This window comes from Paroedura picta, chromosome 1, assembly GCF_049243985.1.
Source record: "Paroedura picta isolate Pp20150507F chromosome 1, Ppicta_v3.0, whole genome shotgun sequence".
NCBI lineage: Eukaryota > Metazoa > Chordata > Lepidosauria > Squamata > Gekkonidae > Paroedura > Paroedura picta.
The window spans coordinates 25,687,038-25,709,917 of NC_135369.1; the positions used below are offsets into that span (position 1 = coordinate 25,687,038).

The 22,880-nt window shown below is 48.0% G+C and overlaps 1 protein-coding gene across 2 annotated transcripts; it reads right to left on the reverse strand.

The window, feature by feature from the left end:
- Window positions 1–1,417: 1,417 nt before the first annotated feature.
- On the reverse strand, window positions 1,418–22,565 carry LOC143833464 (solute carrier family 22 member 6-A-like). Of its 2 annotated transcripts, XM_077329323.1 has the most exons (10): window positions 21,663–22,554; window positions 17,076–17,179; window positions 15,613–15,767; window positions 11,026–11,194; window positions 7,241–7,364; window positions 6,651–6,766; window positions 6,152–6,366; window positions 4,694–4,802; window positions 3,372–3,575; window positions 1,418–1,718 (listed from the first exon to the last, which is right to left on the reverse strand). In XM_077329323.1, exons 1-10 carry the CDS (start codon window positions 22,068–22,070, stop codon window positions 1,628–1,630), a joined length of 1,695 nt encoding a protein of 564 aa, XP_077185438.1. In that variant the 5' UTR covers window positions 22,071–22,554; the 3' UTR covers window positions 1,418–1,627. The 2 variants fall into 2 exon arrangements, with proteins under 2 accessions (XP_077185438.1, XP_077185448.1); XM_077329333.1 differs by lacking the exon at window positions 1,418–1,718 and having other exon boundaries at window positions 3,383–3,595; window positions 21,663–22,565.
- Window positions 22,566–22,880: the final 315 nt, after the last annotated feature.

Sequence of the window (22,880 nt, forward strand, 5' to 3'; positions counted from 1 at the left end):
AAACTGGTGAGGATACCTGTTTCTGCTGCTTTTACACACTCATGAAGGCTTACCTAGATATGAGGGGCCTTCCCCCACCCACTGCCCTCACAATATTTACAGTAGCTTGAATATTAAATATGTAGTTCTTTCTCCTGCCCAAAGAGTTGCAGCAATACCCAATGAAGCAACAGCGACAGCAGTTGGTGTACTGTAGGTAACACTAGGGGCCATTCCGCACAAGGACCAATGTTGCCAAATGTTCACAGAATGCAGAAATGCTATATTAAATAGTGGAATTTCGTCATTCCATATAACTTTATTTTTAGTGGAATATAAAAGTCCCAGTAGTGTTTCATTCATTCCCCACAGGTTTCCGGTCTCGCTGGAATTGCAACAAAGGAAGCAGTTTTTTTCCGCGCTTCTTCCCGCCCCTGGACATCAGTCAAATGGAACAGCCAATGTTGTGTTCATGCTCCCGAAAAGCCCCTTTCCCTTTAAGAACTGTTTTTTTAAAAACCAAACACACCCGTTGCAATGAATATGCGTTCAATCGTTGCATTGGAAATACCTTTTTGCTGGCAATTAATCGTTTACACGCTCCTCAAGTAGAAAAAAAGAATACCCCCCCCCCCCACGGGCACGATTTGTGGCCGAAATTACGGGCGGTGCCGAACAGGGGGCTGTGTTGTGCTTGGGAACTTAGGAAGCTTTGTTTTACTTTAAATCGCTTCTGTGGAGGGACTTTAGCCAGAGAAGCCTCGCTCGTTCGTTGCTTTCGCAGATCTAAGGGGGAAAAAATGGCGATCGCTTCTCTGGAAGTTCAGGGCAAGAGCGGGGGAGGGACTTTCTTTCTACCGCTACCTTGAGAACGCACATGTCTTTCGCTGGTTTGTTGCAGCTTGTGCGCAGAAGTGTAGCGTTTTTTTCAGGGGGAATCCACTTTTCCCGATTCCCCAAAAAGTGCTACAACGAAGCACTTTTTGCGGGAGTGTTGCAGGAGTGTTGCAGATTGTGTGCAACTCATGCGGAACGTTGAATTTGTAGCGTTTACCAAAGGTAAGACTTCTGCTACATTTAAGTCGTGCAGAATGGCCCTAGATTTATACAAAATGTCATACCATGCCTTTCTCCTTAATAGGGACTCAAAGAGTTTCCATTGTTCTCCTGACCTGCATTTTATCCTGCACTGAAGGTCTGGCTGAAGAGGTGTGTGATTGCACAAAAATTACAAAGCAACTTCCCATTGTGAATTGAGTATTCGAGTATTGGAGACACTTCACAGATTGTTTGCAAGCACTCTTATTATATGTTACCTGGTCCAGGATATTCTGATTCCTTTCATTTTTGATACCGGAGTTCCCACAATCATCCTGCAGCTGACGGGCAATTTTGAGACTCTTAGCTATATTTTCTGATGAGATATGCTAGCCAAAAATGGACAGATGGACACATTGGTCCTTTTATTATTACAACTTCATGGTGACAGCAAGCCAACTGGTATGTTTTGTTGTGATACTTGGTTTGGATCAGGGTCAACTTGGGTGACCCAGATGGAATCTCTTTCTGGGAGCCCATGGTGGATTCTCCAGCCACCCACTCAAGGCTGCTTATAAAGACTGCAGCGATTCCCAGCTGATGGTCTGCTTCATAGTCCGCCATCTTGTGATGCTTCTTGGTTCACCTTCCTTAGCAACATGTTTTCTTGTTTTTTGGTGATGCATTGTTCTAGCATCCTCCTGTTGGGATAAAGAGCAACTATGGTTCAGAATTGTACTTCAGCTGCTCTGCTCAGCCATCATGCCAAACAATGGTTTGAATCAACCATAGTGTTTAGAACCCGAAATTCAAGTTCCAAGATGTTGCTTTCCATTGGTTCAGCTCAGTACTCCTGTCTCTAAGTGCTGCAGCAGCCTTCAGTGGTGGCATAAGAATAGTATTTATGATTTCTTAATTTCACACTGAACCAAAGTTTGCCCAAACCAAGGTTTGCAAACCTGCTTCAAGCCTCAGTTTCTGGCTGAAAAACCATAAGAAGTTGCAGTTCATGACATGCCTGGTCAAGTCTCAGTTAAGTTTCCTGTTAGAGTTGACAACAGGGATAGGACACATTTTTCCTAGCCAGTTGGCAACTCTCCTTCCAGTCTGAATTAAACCAATGTATTTGAGCAGGAATAGTCAAACTGCGGCCCTCCAGATGTCCATGGACTACAGTTCCCAGGAGCCCCTGCCAGCTTTCGCTGGCAGGGGCTCCTGGGAATTGTAGTCCATGGACATCTGGAGGGCCGCAGTTTGACTACCCCTGTATTTGAGCATCACATACCTGTAAATATGACTTTGGGGGGGGTTTATATAAAAACTATTGGCTTAGTCTTTTGAGGTGGAAGACTGGCCTTCTGCTCCCAAAGGCAAAATGAACATTTCAAACTCAGTTCCAAGGAACCCCACCCTCCCCTTAGAATATGTTGGAGAAAAGCTAAGAACTCCCACTGCATCAGACCAAAAGTCCATCTCATCTAGCATCCTGTTTCCACTGGTGGACAGCCTCTGGAAAGTTCACAAGGACCCCAGAGAACTTCCCGGCCAGAGGAGGGATTTGAACCTGGGTCACTGTGATCCTTGTCCAGGGACACCTAAGCGTTTTGAGCCTTTAGGCACCTTTGGAATTCTGACACAGGTTGGTGGGTGCAGCTACAAAATGGCTGCCACAGCTTACCTTCAGTAACATTCTTGACTTGTAGTGGCAGCCACTGCCAAAGTAACAGTTTTAGAATTCTGCACAGCCAGTCAAGTTCCCAACGGCCAATCAGAAGCTTTGCTGAGCAAAAGCCCCCACTGGCACCATCCACCTTCACAAAATACTTGATGGACACCAGGAGAGGCACGGGCAAGTGCTACAGCACCCACAGGCACCATATTCTGGACCCTTGTCCTAGTTAAACATTCAGACCACAGCATCATGCTATACCACATCATCGTTGACAGTGGTGGCCAAACTGTGGCTCTCCAGATGCCTGTGGACCACAATTCCCAAGAGCCCCTGCCTGGGAGAGGCTCGTGGGAATTGTAGTTCATGGACATCTAGAAAGCCTGTTTGGCCACCCTTGCCATATGATGTCCAACCTCTGTTCTTTGTCCCAAGACTGTATATATGAACGTTTTGTTTAACATTCATGGCTAATACCTGTTGATAGTCCTCAATGAATCTGCCTGAATAGAGTTGTGACATTTGACAGTGAGACGCAAGTCTTAATTCTCTTAGGGGTTATGTCCCACCAGTCCCTTCTAGGCAATGCCTCCTCTGCCTTGGGTACATCATGTACCTTGCTGGTGCTAATCTGCTAGCAAATACGAGCCGGTGAAGCAGCCCTGCCTTTCTGAAAGTGACTCACCCGCTCTCAACTTCCTCGATGGTGTCTGGAAGTGGCACGTTGCGTGTCTCTGGCAGGAAGATGGCAGCAAACCCCGACAGAATTGTGGCTGTCCCATATATGATCGGTGGGAGGTATGGGAAATATTCCCCTGTTATCCTTACCATCGGTGCCACTATGCCCCCCACACGAGCCAGGGTGCTGCCCAGCCCCATCCCGGTCTGTCTGCAAGTGTAGAAAACAACCTTTAAAGGAGAAACCATAGAATTGTAAAAACAAAGAGCGGGTCTCTTTGGGTTCTTTAACCAAAAATAATGACCAACAATGTTCAGTGGACCAGTGCTTCTTTTTCCCACTAGGCTACCAGGACCAGAACCAATGGGTTGAAATTAATTCAAAAGAATTTTCAGCTAAACATCCGGAAGAAGTTCCTGACAGTTAGAGACAGTTCCTCAGTAGAACAGTTTCCTCGGGAGTTGGTGGGTTCTCCTTCTTTGGCAGTTTTTAATCAGAGGCTAGAGAGTCATCTGACAGAATTGCTAACTTTATGAATTTAGGCAGATTGTGAGCAGGTGGGCAGGAAGGGATGTGCCTGTGTTTGTCTCTTGTGGCCTTTCCTTGCATACTCAAGGAATTGCTAATTGCCGCTGTGGGATGGACAGTGAATTTCCTCCAGGCTGGATTTTGGAGATTTTTGGTGTGGGAGGGAATCACTTGGGCATGAAATTGGGGTCACTGTGGGTGGGCAGGTAGTTGTTAGTTCCTGCATTGTGCAGAGGGTTGGACTATATGACCCTGGAGGTACCTTCCAACTCTATGATGCTATGATTCTAAATGTGGTTCAGACAGCCATATGCCCACATCCACTTCTCCATGCAATGACTCTTGGGCAGGCACTCGTCTGAATATTACTGCACTGATGTGTGGATGATAAGGAAAGTGTTGCTCTAGGATTCCATTTCTGACAGCTGCTTCCCCATTTGGTCCTCCATGGATGATCAGAATCTCATTGCTTCCACAAAATTCAAAGGGCCATTCCGCACATCCAAAAACATAGCGTTAAGCCAGTACTTAGCTTCTGAGATCTAATGAGATCTAAGGTGCCTCTTCTGACAGGCAAGGGCTTTCTGCTGGTGTGTTTCCCAGCCCTGTTACTCTGAGGTGACTGAAGATATCTGGGTGTTAGCATCCCTACCACTAGTCCAAATGTGGAGGTATGCTGTTCTCCTATCATGTGCTAAAAGTAAAACGTTATTTTTTAAAAGAGCTTCCAAAGTGAGCTGATTTTAGAGGACTCTAGTCAAGGCAAGGCAGCACCCAATAGGAGGGGGTAGGAAATGTACCTGATTACTGTGGGGAAAAGTTCTCCTGTGTAGACATAGAGACAGTTGAAGGATGACGCCAAGCACCCTTTCCCAAGTACCGCCAGGGAGGTTCTCAGGGTCCGGAGATCTTTGGGTTACAGAACGGAGGCAAAGCAAGAGGTTTATTGAGAGGTTTACTGTTCAGTTTTCTAATCTTGGCTGAAGGTTTTTCACTACTTGAGGCAACCTGGACATCATAGGAAATAAGATCCTGGGCTTCATAGCTCATTTATCTGATCTTAGCCATCTTGGTGCAGTGGTTAGGAGTGCGGCCTTCTAATCAGGAGAGCCAGGTTTGATTCCCCGCTTTCCCACATGCGGCCATCTGGGTGACTTTGGGCTCACCACAGCACTGATAAAGCTGTTCTGACCGAGCAGTGATATCAGGGCTCTCTCAGCCTCACCCACCTCACAGGGTGTCTGTTGTGGAGAAAGGAAAGGGAAGGCGACTGTAAGCCGCTTTGATCCTCCTTCGGGTAGAGAAAAGCGGCATATAAGAACCAACTCTTCTTCTATTCCTATCATTGTTCCAGTGAACAAAATAGAGAATGTAGTAATATGGGGATGTCCTCTGAGCACGTGCAGAATGCTCAGCCTTCACCATTTTCTAACACAGCCAACTCCAGCCCATGTGGGTTGGCCCCAAACAGTCCCAGACTGTGTTGTCTGAGGGCAAGGTTGCCAACAATTTCCCATCAACATGATCAAGACCCCCCCTCCTTCTGGCCAGTTGCCCCCACCCCTGTAATAATGGAAGAACTAAGAGAAACACTGTTTTAAAAAACAATTTAAAGGCTTTAAAACATTCTGTTTTATTTCCCACATGACTGAAATGACTCATCTGAAGTAATTTCACCCATGAGGGGAATGGGAGGGAAAGGCATTCAGAGGGGTAGCTAAAAGCCATTTTGGCTCCCTTTGCCTCTCTAGGATTGTCATAGATCAGTTTCCTCTCCTTGCCTGATTTGCAGCTTTCAAGGTTTGATCACTTTATTTGAGTGGTGCACCCCTTCCCATCCTCTCTAGGATCATTTGGAATGCTCTGGAGCAGGGGTAGACAACCTGTGGTCCTCCAGATGTTCATGGACTACAATTCCCATGAGCTCCTGCCAGCAAGCGCCAAGCACCTTTTCCTAAGTACCGCCAGGGAGGTTCTCAGGGTCCGGAGATCTTTGGGAGGGGTTCCCATGAGCCCCTGCAATTGCTGGCTGTGGCTCATGGGAATTGTAGTCCATAAACATCTGGAGGACCACAGGTTGTCTACCCCTGCTCTAGTGGATTGGTGGACGTCAACCAACCATCTTTGGGTGGTTGCTGGCAATCTCTGCTCAGGGAAGACTTGAGAAGAGAGTCATCCTGAGAATGTACAAAGCAACACGTCACCCTCCGCTCTATGCAATCCAACCGTAAAGCCCGCATGACCCAACAGTATCTCACCGTGGGGCACAAATATATTGGCCAGGATGGCCAAGCCAGCCAAAATAACGGACAAAGCCTGCGTGATTCTCCGTCCAATGTAGTTCATACCAATGGCGGCAATCAGCTTGGCTGGGATATCGATGGAACCAAAGGCCACCTGGATCAGGTAGATGCTGAAACCAAAGTTCTGAAGATCCATGACGAGGCCGTAGTAGGAGAAACTAGTAGCAAACCTGACAAAGAAGTGTAAGGACACAGGAAAGAAAGGCAGTAAATGCTAGCTCCTGGTTGTTGCCATCAGTCTAAATGGCCTATGCCATTTCATAGACCAGGCATAACGGCGAATGTGGTTAATACACCCAAAAGGGCATGGCTGGTGCTCACATTCTTAGAAAACTGAGAGGACTCTGATTTCACATTAGCAAGATGGGGCTGCCCTTTGCTCTGACAAAGGACTTAGAAGCCCCACAAGAGTACCTTCGTGGACCCCAGTATGAGAAATGTAGATCTAGCGTACCAAACACTGGAAATACAGAAGGAGATCCGGCGTACAGTGGGTGTACGGGCCAAGCTGACGAACGTGTATGAGGAATTTGCCAGAGACATTTCTTTCTGCATGTTAGATTTCAAAACCTGCAGTAAGACACAGAGCATATCAAACAATTTGACTAGTCACCACAATAAATTTAAGTGTAAAGATGTGTTGCTGACAACCAAGATCAAGATGATTCATGCCATGGGATTCTCCATCACGATATATGGGCGTGAAAGTTGCACAGTGAAGGGAACTGACAGGAAGAAAGTTGATTCATTTGAAATATGGTGTTGAAGGAGAGTTTTATAGATATTGTGAACTGCCAAAAAAGACAAATCAAGATTCCAGATTCTAGAATCTACGTTCTAGATTCAATCAAGCCAAGGAAACAAAGGAAATCTGTAGGCTGGCTAATGAAGGTTTTCAAAATCCAAGTGACAACAAAACCTAGTGTTGCCTGGTAGTTGTCTAGAAACAAAGATGGAGTGATTCCACCTGATGGAGAAGAGCCCTGTGGGGGAAGGGGGGGGGGAGAGGATACATCCCTGGCTTCAGCCCCTTTTTCTTTGTACCTCTGTTGTGAGCTTTTCTCCTTCTTCCTTCTTCCCATTCATCTGGGCCACCTTCTTGAGGACTTCCACAGCTTTCTCTGCCTTGCCAGAGAGAACCAGCCAACGTGCAGATTCAGAAAACCACCTGGGAGAAAGAGCCAGACATCAGGCTACTGATGCAAATACTCTTAACAATGTCTCGGTCTGTCCTGTTAGATTGAGCTCACTGTTTTTCGGCATTAAAAATTGAAGATGTGCTTAGCTCTTTCAGCTCACAATGCTAATATTTAGAGCAAGGAAGAATAGAAGCCCATTTAATGTATTCTGCATGAGTTGCAGTTCTGAGGATGCCAGACCAGAACAGGGACTCATTGAGAAACACAGTCGCATTTTGAGGATTCAAGTAATTTTATGGCATTTCTTTTCCATATTAGAACCAATAGACTGACTGATCCTATTTCATCTGAGATATGAATCATAGAATCATAGAATCATAGAGTTGGAAGGGGCCATACAGGCCATCTAGTCCAGCCCCCTGCTCAACGTAGGATCAGCCCAAAGCATCCTAAAGCATCCAAGAAAAGTGTGTATCCAAACTTTGCTTGAAGACTGCCAATTATACGGAAGAATAACTCTTTTCCAACCGAAGCTGATCGGACAGTGGCAAGGCTGGAGCAGTAACTCATGCAGAGATGCCGCTGATGAGTGTAAGTACGGACTCTTGCTTATTGTGAGGTAATCATTAGAAGCTTTGGAAGAGGACAAGGCAGACAAATGTTATGAGGTTATGAACTTGAGGACCTAGTCTGGATTCTAGGCCCTCTGTTGTGATTCGCTGAAATGACTAAAGTGACCAATCATTGGAAAGGTGTTATGAACCAATCACAAACATACATTAACAACCAATGGCATGTCTTGGGGGTGTGGTTTAGACAAGTATTTAAGGCCTAGCAGTTCTGCCTACTGCTGTTCAGTTCTTCACGTTGCCTTGTCGTTTGGAGCCAAAATGTCTGTGTCAGACTGAACCCACAAACTTAATAGAAGTCAAATCTCCTGTTCATTAAGTCCCATGGGCGCTTTTGGACCAATCAGTCTCTCTCAGCCTACCTCACCAGGTTCTTGTGAAGATAAGATGGAGGAAGAGAAAGCAATAGGCATCATCCTGAACTCCTTGGAAGAGAGACACGAAAACAATCAGATGGAAAGATTTAACGACCTCACAGTGATGCTCACTGCTGCTGAGCATGGTTCCATGCTAAAGGGAGAAGGAAAAAACAGCTGCCAGTTTGGTGTTGTGGTTAGGACTTCTAATCTGGCATGCCGGGTTCAATTCTGTACTCTCCCAGATGCAACAAGCTGGGTGACCTTGCGCTCGCCACGGCGCTGATAAAGCTGTTCTACCAAGCAGTGATATCAGGGCTCTCTCAGCCTCACCCACCTCACAGGTGTAAGCCGCTTTAAGACTCCTTTGGGTAGAGAAAAGCGGCATATAAGAACCAACTCCTCCTCCTCCTCCTCCTCCTCCTTCTTCTTCTTCTGTACTCCACTTTTTACTACCCCAATGAGTCTTAAAGCGGCTTACAATCGCCTTCTTTTCCTCTCCCCACAACAGGCACATGAGGGTGGGTGGTGCTTCAAAGTTGCTGCACTGATTGGCCCACGCTTGCTGTGCCTGCGTTTGAATCCTCTGCTACACATTTATTGTTTGGGTTAGTGTCATCCCCAGCTACAAAAAGGGTAAATATAATCTTGCATATGTGTGACCTCACCTACGGTTTGTGGCTTGGCTTGCTTTCTAGAGTTATCCACATATTTTGCATTTTCTGCCATGGATTCCCTGGTGGTCTTTGGGGCTAGTCTCAGACTCAGTGTCTGTCTTAGAATCATAGAATCATAGAGTTGGAAGGGGCCATACAGGCCATCTAGTCCAACCCCCTGCTCAACGCAGGATTAGCCCTAAGCATCCTAAAGCATCCAAGAAAAGTGTGTATCCAACCTTTGCTTGAAGACTTCCAGTGAGGGGGAGCTCACCACCTCCTTAGGCAGCCTATTCCACTGCTGAACTACTCTGACTGTGAAAAACTTTTTCCTGATATCTAGCCTATATCGTTGTACTTGAAGTTTAAACCCATTACTGCGTGTCCTCTCCTCTGCAGCCAGCAGAAACAGCATCCTGCCCTCCTCCAAGTGACAACCTTTCAAATACTTAAAGGCTATCATGTCCCCTCTCAACCTCCTTTTATCCAGGCTGAACATTCCCAAGTCCCTCAACCTATCTTCATAGGGCCTGGTCCCTTGGCCCCAGATCATCTTCGTCGCTCTCCTCTGTACCCTTTCAATTTTATCGACATCCTTCTTGAAGTGAGGCCTCCAGAACTGCACGCAGTACTCCAGGTGTGGTCTGACCAGTGCCGTATACAATGGGACTATGACATCTTGTGATTTTGATGTGATGCCTCTGTTGATACAGCCCAAAATGGCATTTGCCTTTTTTACCGCTGCATCACACTGCCTGCTCATGTTTAGTTTACAATCCACAAGTACCCCAAGGTCTCGTTCACACACAGTGCTACCTAGAAGCGTATCCCCCATCCAGTAGGCATGCTTTTCATTTTTCTGACCCAGATGCAGAACTTTACACTTATCTTTATTAAATTGCATCTTGTTCTCATTTGCCCATTTTTCCATTGTGTTCAGATCTCGTTGAACTCTGTCTCTATCTTCCGGAGTATTTGCCAGTCCTCCCAATTTGGTGTCATCTGCAAACTTGATGAGTAGTCCCTCTACCCCCTCATCTAGATCATTAATAAATATGTTAAAAAGTACCGGGCCGAGCACCGAGCCCTGAGGTACCCCGCTACTCACCTCTCTCCAGTCTGATGAAACACCATTGACAACAACTCTTTGAGTGCGGTTCTCTAACCAATTCCCTATCCACCTAACTATCTGAAAATCCAGATTGCAGTCCTTCAACTTATCCATCAGAACATCATGGGGAACCTTGTCAAAAGCTTTACTAAAATCCAAGTAAATGACATCAACCGAATTTCCCCGATCCAGCAAACCTGTTACTTGGTCAAAAAAAGAAACTAGATTGGTCTGGCTTCACAGAGCCCTGGAACTGGGCCGGAAGTGGTGTCAGATGGCCACACTTCCCTGCCATGCCCGGGTAGGAGTTGGGTGGGGGAAAGAGAGGATGTGGTCTGAGGCAGGTGTCCAGACTCCACCCCCTTTCCCAGGTCCAGTAACCACATGAGAACACCACCTCCAGGTCAATGGAAGTGGCTGTTTTTCTGCTTTGGGAATAGCTGGGAATAGCTTGTGACCAAGTCCATTAAGGTAGGATAGAGGGGGAAGGAGAGGGAAGAGCCCCCAGGGAACTCTCATGCAGCCCCAGGGAGCTCTGGTTGGGAATCCCTGACCTGGAGAGTTTGTAGCTAAGACGAATCACAGTTAATATTCTTGGCCACCCGACTACCACAGTTCCTATTCCTCTTATCTTTGATTATTGTTACATGGGAAAGAAGCCACATAATAAGCTTTCATTAAAACTAACCAAAGTAATACAAAACAGTGTGCAAGCTTTTGAGTTCTCCAGAAGTCTTCATCAGACTAAGGATTTAAACAAGCCAGCAACAAAACAAGGGAGTGGGAAGAGCCATTTCAGGCCAAATCTGTAGAAATGCCAGGAAGACTGAATGGACCAAGGTCCTGCCTTGTGCAGGGGGTTGGACCAGGTGACCTGATTCCACTGAGAATGCCAAGTTAACTGCAAGGAGCTTCCCCCCCCCCCCGCCCCTGCTCACCAGGAGTAGAGGAAGAAAGCGAAAAAAGGCAGGGAAGCAGCAAACTGAAGCCAGCGCCAGTCCGGGAGGGCGTAGGCCAGTCCGGGAAGGATGATTTGCCCCATGGTTGCTGAGTAGCTCACTACAGTCCCAGCAGCAGTTCGGACTTTGGTCGGCACCCACTCTAGGACTGAGAAAAAGAAGATAGGGAAGGGAGGTTAGACGAGCCCGGTTCAAAAGCTGCAACAAGCCATATGCTGATGGGGTTGTTGCCGTTTCAGTGTGGTGCAGTGGTTAGAGCCGTCTTTTTCAACATTTTGACCATGCAGGAGCCCCTGAAATATTTGTCAGGCTTTGAGGAGCCTCGGAATCAGGCTGGAAATGATGTCAACTGGCCACGCCTCCCGGCCATGCCCAAGGAGGGGGAGGGGAGGGGAATGGAGGTACCTTGCGGCAGGAGTAGGCATCCAGGCTCCGCCCCCTTTCTCAGGTGCAAGAACACCACCCCCTGTTTAAAGGAAGTGGCTGGTTTCCTGCTTTCACGGCAATGCTGAGGAACAGTTTGTGGCCAAGTTTGTTAAGGATGGATATAGGGGCAAGGCCAGGGAGCCCCTGGAGAGCTCTCCCAGGGACCCAGAGTTCCAGGAGCCTTGGTTGGGAATCCCTGGGTTAGAGTATCAGACTAGGAACCGGGAGACCCAGGTCTGTATCCCTCACTCTGCCATGGAAGTTCCTTGGGGACCTTGGGCCAGTCACATAGACTTAGCCTAACCTACCTTGCAGGGTTGTTGTGAAGATAAAATAAAAGAAGATGGTAGAATTATGTGCACTGTCTGAGCTCCAAGGAAGAAGGGAAGGATTGAAATGCGCTGGATAAATAAATACATACAGGCCATGGCATCTGCAATTGAAACCTGACTGTCTTGCGTTAGTCATTAAGATGGCAACAGATGGTCCTGTTCATTTCTAGTCTTAATGCCAGCAAGAGGAAGACTTGAGCTTACTGAGAAGACAGGCAAAGAAGCAAAAGATTTCCTTGTTCCTCTTTGGAACTTAAAGGGGGCAGGCCTGGCACTCATCTGTACTTTGCAGGATACGGATCGTCATTCCTTCTAAATTATAAACTGTCCGTCCCTGCCTGTACAATTCTAAAAACTGGTGAAGGGCGCCACTCACAGACAAAGTATGGGCTCATATATATTCAGAGAGACTCCAGATAGACAGGAAAAACAACTTTGCAAGTTATGCAAAAGAACAAAATAAAACTGAGGGCCATTCCGCACCAGGATCTATGTGGCAAATTGGTTGCAGGACAAAAAAACGCCATTTTAAATAGTGGAATTCGTTGTTATGCATACCTGCCTTTGTACTGGAATCCAGTTGCGTTTCTATCGTTTCCCACAGGTTTCCGGTCTCTGCAAAAATCGCTAGCCAGGAAGCGATATTGCCGAGCTCGTCCCACCCCTGGCCGTCAAGCAGCCAATGGGCAGCCGTTATCATGATCCCAAAAAGTCCCTTTCCCTTTAAGGATGTTAAAAAAAAACACATTGCAATGAATCTGCGTTGATTCGTTGCAACGGAGAGACACATCTAGGTAGCAGGTGGTGTTTTGAGCTGCCGTTTCATTGTTGCCACACTCCCCCCGAGTGGGGAAAAAAATACCCCCCCCCCCCGGCACGGGCGCAATTTTTGGCCGAAAATACAGTAAAAAATAAAGGGAAAATAAACCAGCAAACAGGGCTGTGTGTTGTTTCATGCTTAGTGACTTAAAACAGCTCTGCAGCCAGGGAAGCCTCGCTGGGTAAACAAAGGCTCGCAGGTGCATTGATCTCCGCTTGCTCGGAGAAAAAAAAATGGCGATCGCTTCGCCGGAAGATCAGAGGAGAGAGCTAGGGGGCGGGACTTTGCAGAAACCACAACAATGGTAACGCACAGAACTTTTTCGCTAGTGTTGCTGATTGGTTGCAAGAGTGTAGCGCTATCCGGAGGGTGAATCCACTTTTTGGGATTTCCCTGAAAGCGCTACAACGAAGCGCTTTTTGCGGATTGGTTTCAGGAGTGTTGCAGATTGTCAACGACGTTGTGCACGATGGCAAAACTGTAGCGATTTCAATTTGTAACCATTGTGCTATTTTGGACGAGTGCAGAATGGCCCTGATTTAACGGGGATCTGGGCATGCTTCAGGAGACAAGGGAATGTTCGGGAGGCAAGAGGTGGGTTGAGAGGTGCTTGAAACAGGAGGGGGAAACAGAGGGAGCTGGTGAAATTGGCCTGCTCAAGCCCCTGTGAGTTTACAACAGGCTTTCTCAACCAGAGTTTCATGAAATCCTGGGGTTTCTTGACAGTCCTGCAAGGGTTACCTAAAGGGGTGCGAGTTAATTAATTTTTAACATATTTTAAAAAATTGCTTAAACATTTCTTGGGTGACATGACCACATATGGCCATGTCAGCCTACCTACCCCTCCCAAAATCAGGTAGGTAGGGGGACGCGTGTACACAGCTCTGCTTCCCAACCATGTTCTGCATGATCATGCCATTTCTGGGGTTCCTCGATGCCCGAAGAATGTTTCAGGCGGTTCTCGATGGTAAAAAAGTTGAGAAAAGGCAGGTTTACAGGATCCACAATGTCATCCTCCCTCCATCATTTCCTTTCTGCTTTGATAGGTCTTTCCCAAACCTGCTTTGGGATGATCTTGGAGAGACAGCAGCCCTAGCGATCAGCTAGCAACGCCATACTTTTCCGTGGCCTCATCTTCTCTTTTGCCTGGCTTGGATAGCCCAAGCTAGCCAGATCTCATCAGCTCTCAGAAGCTAAGCAGCTCAGCCCTGGCTAGTATTCGGATGGGAGACCATCAAGGAATTTCAGGGTCGTGACACACACAGGCAGGCGTACGGTGAACCACCTCTGAACCCCCCTTGCCCAGAAAACCCTCCTGGGTTACCCTCAGTCCCACCACCAGCAGCATATTTTCTGCAGCCTTTTTTTTCCGGGGGGGGGGGGGGGCAGAGACCTAGGGTTGCCAGATTATTTAATCATCCCCAGCATCCTCTCCAGATGGCAGCATGCCGATCTCCATAAACCTACAAGGCCTCTCTTTCCTTTCTTTCTTTCTCTCTCTCTTAGAGATGAAACCGCACATGCCGAGCTGGGTTTGTTCCTCCCCTGGTCAGTTGGCAACTTCAGGACAGATCAGATGGGAGTTTTTGTTTGTGCTAATGGCTCTCTTCTGAGCTTGGTGTTCTCGCCCCCCCCCCCTTCTGTCCCCACAGCTTGCACATCATGTGACTGTCTTTTTGCTCAGCGTGTGAGAAAACCAATCAAAAGTCAGGTATGCTGAACTGGAGGGATAAATATTTGTACAGTTTAACACACGCTGAGCACAAAACAGAGCAAATGGGGTCAGGAATGCAGGGGAAGGAAGGGGGGGGGGGAAGAAACGTCTTTCACACCCTACCTTGCAGGAACAAAAGCTGCAGAGCACCTTTGATAAGAACAGCTGCATGCAAACTCTGGAGTTCTCCGTAACTCTTTAGTTGGCCAATAGGTTGGGGGGGGGATAAGTTTTATTCAGAGCCCGTAGGCCAGGGGCAGTCAAACTGCAGCCCTCCAGATGTCCATGGACTACAATTCCCATGAGCCCCTGCCAGTGTTCGCTGGCAGGGGCTCATGGGAATTGTAGTCCATGGACATCTGGAGGGCTACAGTTTGAGTACCCCTGCCATAGGCAGTGCCTAAAGTCTGCCCTTGCAGTTATTAAACTGGAAAGCAGGATGCAGTCTGGACTAAATTGGATTTATTTTGGAGGTGTTGTAAATTTGTTGGGACGAAGGACAGCAAATACCAGCTCTATCTCTTCAAATAGATCATTAGCAGAATCCCTGGTTGCAGCTGGCCTATTTTCTACAGAACCCTGGGCTCAAATCAGAATGATAGAATCATAGAGTTGGAAGGGAACTCCAGGCTCATCTAGTCCAGCCCCCTATAGAATGCAGGAAGTCACAACTACCTGCCCATCCACATGGACTCCAATTCCAAGCCCAGATGATTACACCCCCCCCCCCCGAGTCCCTGGCCAGTCTGGCCTGGAAGAAATTCACCTTTTGACCCCAAAGTGGAAATCGACCGTCCCTGGGCATAGCCAGGTTCGTCTTGGCCACCAGCGAAGGGTGGGTAGGAACAGTTTCCACATTGAGGCTGGAAAACTCCTGGAGATTTGGGGGTGGAGTCAGGGGAGGGCAGGGGCCTCAGTGGGGTATAATCCACAGGCTCCATCCCCAACGCATTCATTTTCTCCAGGGGCCAGAACTCTGTAGTCTAGAGATAAACTGTAATTCCAGGAGAGTCCCAGGACCAAGTTGGAGGTTGGGTGACTTTGGACCAATCTCTCTCCACTGGGTCTACTTCACAGGTTGTTGTGGTCATAGAATAAAGACGGGGATCTTTAGAAGACAAAGACAACTTAGAAGACAGAGGCAATTTAAAAGACAGAGGGGATACTTGCCACAATGTGGAAACTTGTCAAAGTTCTGATTTGAGTTCAGGCTTCTCCCTCCCCTGATGATATGATTAAAACTGCCCTCACGCATCTGGTCCTTCGGCTCTTACCTAGAGACATGCAGTTCAAGATAATCCCAGAGTACGCCATGCCAACCAGGAAGCGGAACACGCAGTACGCCATGAACGTAGGGGAGAAGGCTGTGCACAGGCCGGAAACTGCCATTTGCAGGTAGGACCAACTTAGTACTGATTTCCGCCCAAACCTAAGACACAATGACCGTGCGTAAATACATTCCCTTGAGTGTTTATAGGAACCTGTCAACACAGCTGGTGTGCTAGGGAGGAACACAAGGGGGGAAAGACAACCCTAATCCCCACGGAATTTCCACTCTACAAGGATGAGGAAATGGTGCTTCATATCCTTGCTTTCATTTTAGAACTGCCAAGGGGTGGCTAGAGATCTCCCAGAATTACAACTGATCTCCAGATTACATATATTTATTTTAAACACTAGGGGCCAACCTGTTGCATTCAGGAATACAAGGGGCGCTAGATTGTGTGTGTGTGTGTGTGTAAGAACTCTGTAGATGGCTTCCCACTCCCCCCAGGACCTGGAAAGGCTGCAGGCAGCTGTTATGGAACTCACCGCAGGGGCAGCTCTCATGCTGCAGGGATTTGCAGCCTCCAAGCCTCGGAGGGAAGTGGAAGGAGGAGGGAGTTGGGGATGGAAGGCAATTGGCTGGCTGCTGGACAGACAGGTAAGCTGGTTGGAGGAGGAGGCACTCAGGGGCGGGACAGCTGCCCTGAGTGGTCGTTAAGCGCTGAGTGGCACTTAAGACATGAGACATGCTCCTCCTCCAAAGCCTTACCAGAAATATTAAGTGGAACAGATTTATTCCAATTTTTCTGGAGAAATGGTGGCTTTGGAAGGTGGAGTGTATGGCATTATATCCTACCATGGTTGTCCCTTCCTAAACCCTACAACCCCAGGGTCCACCCTCAAATCTCCAGGTATTTCTAAACCCAGGACTGGCATCCCTATTTTGTTGCAGAGGGAGATGAGAATGAAGGGAATACAACTCAAGGTTTCATGGAAAAGATGGGATTCTCGAGAAGGGATTTGAAGGAGCAGGCAGAAGGTAGGCGTTCCAGAAGAAAGGAGCAGCGAGGGAGGAAGAGTGGAGCCATTTAAGAAAGTAGCTCAATAGGTCAGTAATATGGGATGTGTTCAGTCTAATCTAGAATTGTTTGCTCTGATTGGAAGTGGTTCTCCAGTGCCTGGGGACGAAGTCCTCTCCAACCCTGCTAATCTGAGACCCTTTAACAAGGTATGCCATAGGTTGTGTTGTCATCCTCTTTGCAAACCTTGAAATATGGCTTCATGATTCCCACTTTACAGAAGGAGAACGGAGAGCGACATGACACCGGTCGTTGGTGGCAGAGTGGGATACCAACCTCAATCTCCATCTGACTCTCCAGTCATTGGATCATGCTCACTTCAGTCCTGCCTGGAAACCTGACCCAGATGCTGTTGGCAGACAGAACCATGAGAATCCCTTCCATGCACCCACCTGTCAGCTAAGCTTCCAAATGCAAGAGCGCCCACCAGCACTCCCCCCATGTAAATAGACTGGGCCATCTGTATCCGGGTCCTCAAGTTACACACCAGATCCCACTGCATGGATGGAAAAAAAGAAAAATGCAAAGTAATCTACTAATTAGGACAGAACAGGACTATATGCTGTGTAACTAGGCCAGACCCCCAGTGGAAACAGGGGTCCCTGCTACCAGGCCCTGCCCCTCAGTTGCCAATCAGCTGGTCAGCAGGAGTACTTACCAAAAGAAAATAGAAGGCCTAGGCCATGTTGCTGGCATTGCTCAGGAAGTGATGTCATCATACTGGTGACACATTGGTGCCGCTCTGGTATTTGGGCAAAAACTCTATGGTAGAAGCTGGTTTTACCATAGAGTAGGGGTAATCAATGTGTGGTCCTCCAGATGTCCATGGACTACAATTCCCATGAGCCCCTGGCAGCGTTTGCTGGCAGGGGCTCATGGGAATTGTAGTTCATGAACATCTGGAGGACCACAGGTTGACTACCCCTGCCTTATCCAAATGCCAGAACATCACCTGGAATTTGTTGGCATGATGATACCAGCAACATGGACTAGTCATTCTTTTTACTGGTAAGTCTCCTTCCCCATTCCCCACCAGCTGCCAGAAGGGACCTGGTAACCCTATGTGTGACTGGTTTTATTCAAGAAAGTTTTATTCAAGCTTTTGTGTGCACGCATGCTTCCTCAGATGCAATGAAATGACAATTACCAAGACAAGATTGGGAGAAGAGGAGCTATTTAACTCCTTATTCTGTTTTCCTGTTGATGATCACCACCCACAAGCTACTGTTACTCCTTCTGATGGGAAAAAAGAATTAAGGTGATGGTTGCAGAGTTGCCAACTCTGGGTTGGGTTGTTCCTGCAGATTTGAGGGGCAATGTCTGGGAAGGGAGCTCAGCAGAGTCTGTCCTCCAAAGCAGTAGTCCCCAACCACGAAGACCCCGGCACCGGGCTGCAGCTCCCTCTCCCCGCCCCCCCCCCCCGCAGTGAGAAACTTCCCAGGCCGCAAGTAAATCGGCCACCAAATCGGCCCGGCAAGCTTCTTTTTGCGGGAGGGGGGGGAGAGGGAAGCACGGCCGCCAGCGCAAACGCGCATGCGTGGCAGACCCGCGCATGCACATTTGCGCCATGCGTGACTACCAATGTGCATGCATGGCAGTTCCACACATGCGTGAAAGTGCCGCACATGCACGTTTGTGGCCACACATGGCGCAAACACGCATGCACGGGCCTGCCACACATGCACACATGCACAATATTCCATCACGTGCGTGCTTGCAGCCACACATGGTGCAAATGTGCACGCACGGACCTGCCACACATGCACGCATGCACGAAATTGCATCACATGCATGTTTGCGGCCACAAGGTGCAAACACGCATGCGTGGACCTGCCGCACATGCACGTCAGCCTAAAAAAGTTTGCGGACCACTGCTCCAAAGCATCCGTTTTCTCCTGAGGAACTTGTCAATTGTCAAGAGACCATTTGTAATTCTGGGAGGTCTCCAAGCCTCACCTAAAGATGGGCCACTCTGTGATTGCCAATTGGCCTAGCCTAGGGGCAGGGGGAGTCCTGGCATTATCACCTACCTCACAGGGTGTCTGTTGTGGGGAGAAGAAGGGAAGGCAAATGTAGGCCGCTTTGAGACTCCTTCGGGTAGAGAAAAGCGGCATATAAGAACCTACTCTTCTTCTTCTTTAGAGGCATAATGTGAGAAAATGGACAGCTGCAGATTTTATGGCATGGTGGGAAATCAGCTCACCCGGTAACTAGCAGCCAGTGTTGTGTAGTGGTTACGCATGTCAGACTAGTGTCTGAGCAACTTGGGTTGGAATCCCCACTCATTCTATGGAAGCTGTCTGGGTGACCTTGGGCCAGTCACACTCTCTCAGTCTACCCTACCTTGCAGGTTTGTTGTGAGGATAACATGGAGGACAGGAGAACAACATAAACCTCCTTGAGTCCCCATTGGGAAGGAAGATGGGGGTACAAATGAAAAAAATAAAACAAATAAATAGCACTCTGTTAAAGAGTTTTCTCCAGGTCAGCTGACAAGCCTGCTTATGGCACCCATCTCCCACAGAGACCTACCTACTTCACCTTGTGGCTTCAATGGTTGCATTCCACTTGGGAAAACTAGGGAAAAGAATGACCAATCTACACATCATGTCCATGTAATGCCTGGTCAGTCAGGATTTAATTGCAAAGTTAAGCCACGAGGAGGAGCTGTGCTTTGAAGGATTTAAGGAAGGGGGTTGAACACAATGGCCTTTAACCCTGTAAGAGATAGACTGTAGGTATGAAAATATATTGGCCAGGCGTAACTGCCCTTCTGGATGTGGGTTATTCAAACAAATAGGTAAGCTAGACAACCAGGTGGGGGATGAAGTGCTCCCGAAATGAAAGCCAATTTTGAGTCTACAGAGATCTGTTTCCCCTGATTCTATGGCATCACATTTCTGCTGAGCTTCTTTACTTCCCCAATTTCCAGACCTGGCACCCTCCCAAATCTTCAGGATATTCCTAAACTAGAGTTGGCAATCCTCTTGGGGGAATTGTTTCGAATCCTGAGCAGATCCTTTCTAAGCGCGTTTGTGGCTTCCTCCTGAGTTCGAGGTTCAACCCAGGATTGGAGTTGCTTCTGTCCACATTTCCCTCCTGCCGCTAGGGCTAACTGGGAAGAAAACTGATAAATGAGTTTGGTTCATTGACTTTCTGACATATTAACATGTTTCCCCCTGAAGCGTAAGAAGTCTAAAGCAATGGACACACTGTCTAAAAAGTTTAAACTTTTCTCAGTTACGCATGAAGCTTTATATTTATACTAAATCAGACCATCGGTCCATCCACATCTTCTGAGACCTGCAGTAACTCTGGGTCTTAGGCAGATGCCTTTGGGGAGAGGCGGGCAATAAAGTTAAATAAATAAATAAATAAATAAATAAATAAATAAATAAACAAACAAACAAACAAACAAACAAACAAATAAATAAATAAATAAATATTGCCTCTTGCCTGTTCCTTTTAACTGGAGATGTGAGGGATTGAACCTTCTGTATGCCAAGCAGATTCTCTACCTCTGAACCACAGCCTTTCCCCTTGGATCGTGTCCTTGAGGCAGCCTGTCTTTGAGGTTCTGGCAGCATGAAGGTCAGGACAGGTGCCTTGCCTTGCTGTACCTACCACACCCTGCCCATCTACTACACCATGCTGTTTCCAAGACTACAAGCCTCTGCAGGGTTTCCAGGACTACGAGCCTCTGCAGGGTTGATGACTGCTCTAAAGCAGGGGTAGTTAAACTGTGGTCCTCCAGATGTCCATGGACTACAATTCCCCTGAGCCCCTGCCAGCAAATGGGAATTGTAGTCCATGGACATCTAGAGCAGTGGTCCCCAACCTTTTTGAGGCTGGGGACTGGTGGCAGTAGGGAGGGCGATTGCCCAGCCATGCATGCCGCGCATGCGTGGCCACGCACGCGCATTACGCATGCTCGGCCCTGCTTCCCTCTACCCCCCTCCCACAGTAAGAAGCTTCCTGGGCCACAATTTTGCGGCCTGGGAAGTTTTTTAGTGCGGGGGGGCGGGGAGAGAGAGCGGCGGCCCAGTGCCAGGGCCTTCGTGGCCCGCCACCGGGCCATGGCCCGGTGGTTGGGGATCACTAATCTAGAGGACCACAAGTTGACTACCCCTGCTCTAAAGCATCAGGGATCAGAGGAAGCTCTAGCAATTGGGGTGGCTAATAGGTTCCATTATGCTTCTGGCTAGAGGTGCACATAATTTGGGCCAACCACTTTCCCAGGAAAGTTCTCCTGATTTTGAAATTTGGAAACTTGTATAAAATGCAGTCTATACTGCTTGAAAAGATTCTGTTTTGGATACTGCTTGATTTTCAAAGTTAAGAAAAAATAGGATGCATTTTTGTGGAAGTGCTCTTTGGTTTTTGCAAAATTAGTTCCCATTTGTATAGATATTTGTACCTCCTGCCAAGGGGGTGGGGGAGTCTCCATGAATAAGCTTTGATGGCTGTTCTAAACTGACCGAGGGGCTAAAGGGAACAATGTTTTTGCAGCCTTCAACTGGTTATGAGAAAACAGAAATCCTTTTTAAGATTTGGAACTGTCTGGACTTGGACCTGGGGCAGTTGCTTGTTTTTGCTTCCTGCCTGTTCAGTCATTTGGAAGGAGCACTGCAATGCTATGGAGAGTTACTCCAGCCTAAATGCATTGATTTTACTGGTCTCTGCCAGGAATAAACAATTCCTGAAAGAAGGGCAAGCCCTACAAAAGTACTCTCCCCTGCCCCAAGACAGTTATCCCCTTGATGTGTGAAACAACATAACATTTAGCACACTGATATGAAACACTTAGAACACTTAAAGTTGGAAGGGACCTCCGGGGTCATCTAGTCCAGCCCCCCAGGATGCAGGGGGTTGTAATGAAATTTTTTTTTAAACAGTGCCCAGTGCCCACTGTGGCGCCAGAGCTTAAAACTTCACTGTTCTCTGAGCCTCCGTGGCAACCTTAACCCTATTTCTCTCACCTCCATCACGATGGTGTTGGTGAAAATGCTCCTGTCGTAGATCCATCCGTCCTGGCAGGGCTCCGTGTCCGCCTGAGTCCCGTTGGCAGGGGTGGCGTTTGCGGGAAGGAGATGCCATTGCGGAGTGACAAACCGGCGACATTTGTCCAGCTTACCGGCCTGATCTTTGGGGATGGAGATCCACAGCAGATCCTCTTCTGCGGCGGGATCCAGAGTCCTGTTTGGAGGCGGGTGGGTGTCGTTGCCCAGAAGCCTGATCTGACAGTGATGTTCGGGGACGGCGGCCGAGAAGTTCTGGAGAAGGTTGTGAGTTGAGGTGAGCAGAAGCGGGATCACCAGCAAGGCCACGTGAAGGACCTGGAAGCGGCCTGTGCCCCCGAGCCGGTCGAGAAGTTCGGCAAATGTCATAGTAAGGGGGGATGCTTAGAGAGTGCCACCAAAGGGGCCGAAGCAGCAAAACTCAGAAGCGTTCTGGCATGGCCTGCATCTCTGGAACACATGCCAGCCACATTACAGGCTGTTCCCACCCTCTCTGGAACGTTTCCTCTTGTTAATTTAGGGTCAGGATCTTTCAAGGCGATGTTGCAACGCTCCTCGTCTTGGCTGCGGCTGTAAACATCCCCTTGCAGGCGTTGTGGGGATGGGGGAGGGGGGCTTTAAAAAAAAAAACCAGGAAAGAAGCCTTTGAGTAACCTGTTGTGTGAACTCTGCGAGACGGTTTCACCCGGGATGCTGCAGGCCACGTGGGGTGTTTGTTAGTCTGTGCATGTGTTAATAACCTTGGGGAACCGTCGGCCGCTCTGGGGAGGGTAGAGGCGATTATGCAACCCCCTCCTTAATAACTTTACTTGGGTCAAAGTTCTAATGAGGCTTCCGTGGATTAACTCGAAAAGAAAGAAAGAACAAGAAAATGCAGCCATTCAGCAAATGTGGGGCAGGTTGTGTCCAGAAACAAGTCTGAGGGGGGGGGGGAGGTCGGGGGGGGAGAGGAAGGAGGGGGGTCTGGCTGTGTACTCTTGGCTGTGGAATATGCAGTTTTTTTGTTGCCTGCTCCGTGCTCACACTCTTAAAAAGAAAGAAGGCTGGACTACTATAAATGTTTGGTTCCAAACCAACCCAAAGTTGGCAGTGCAACGTTTGAAGAATGACACTTGTCATCAAGCCGGTACAAGTTGACGCATGCAGGCTTTCGTGTTTCACAAACAGCTTCATCAGGGC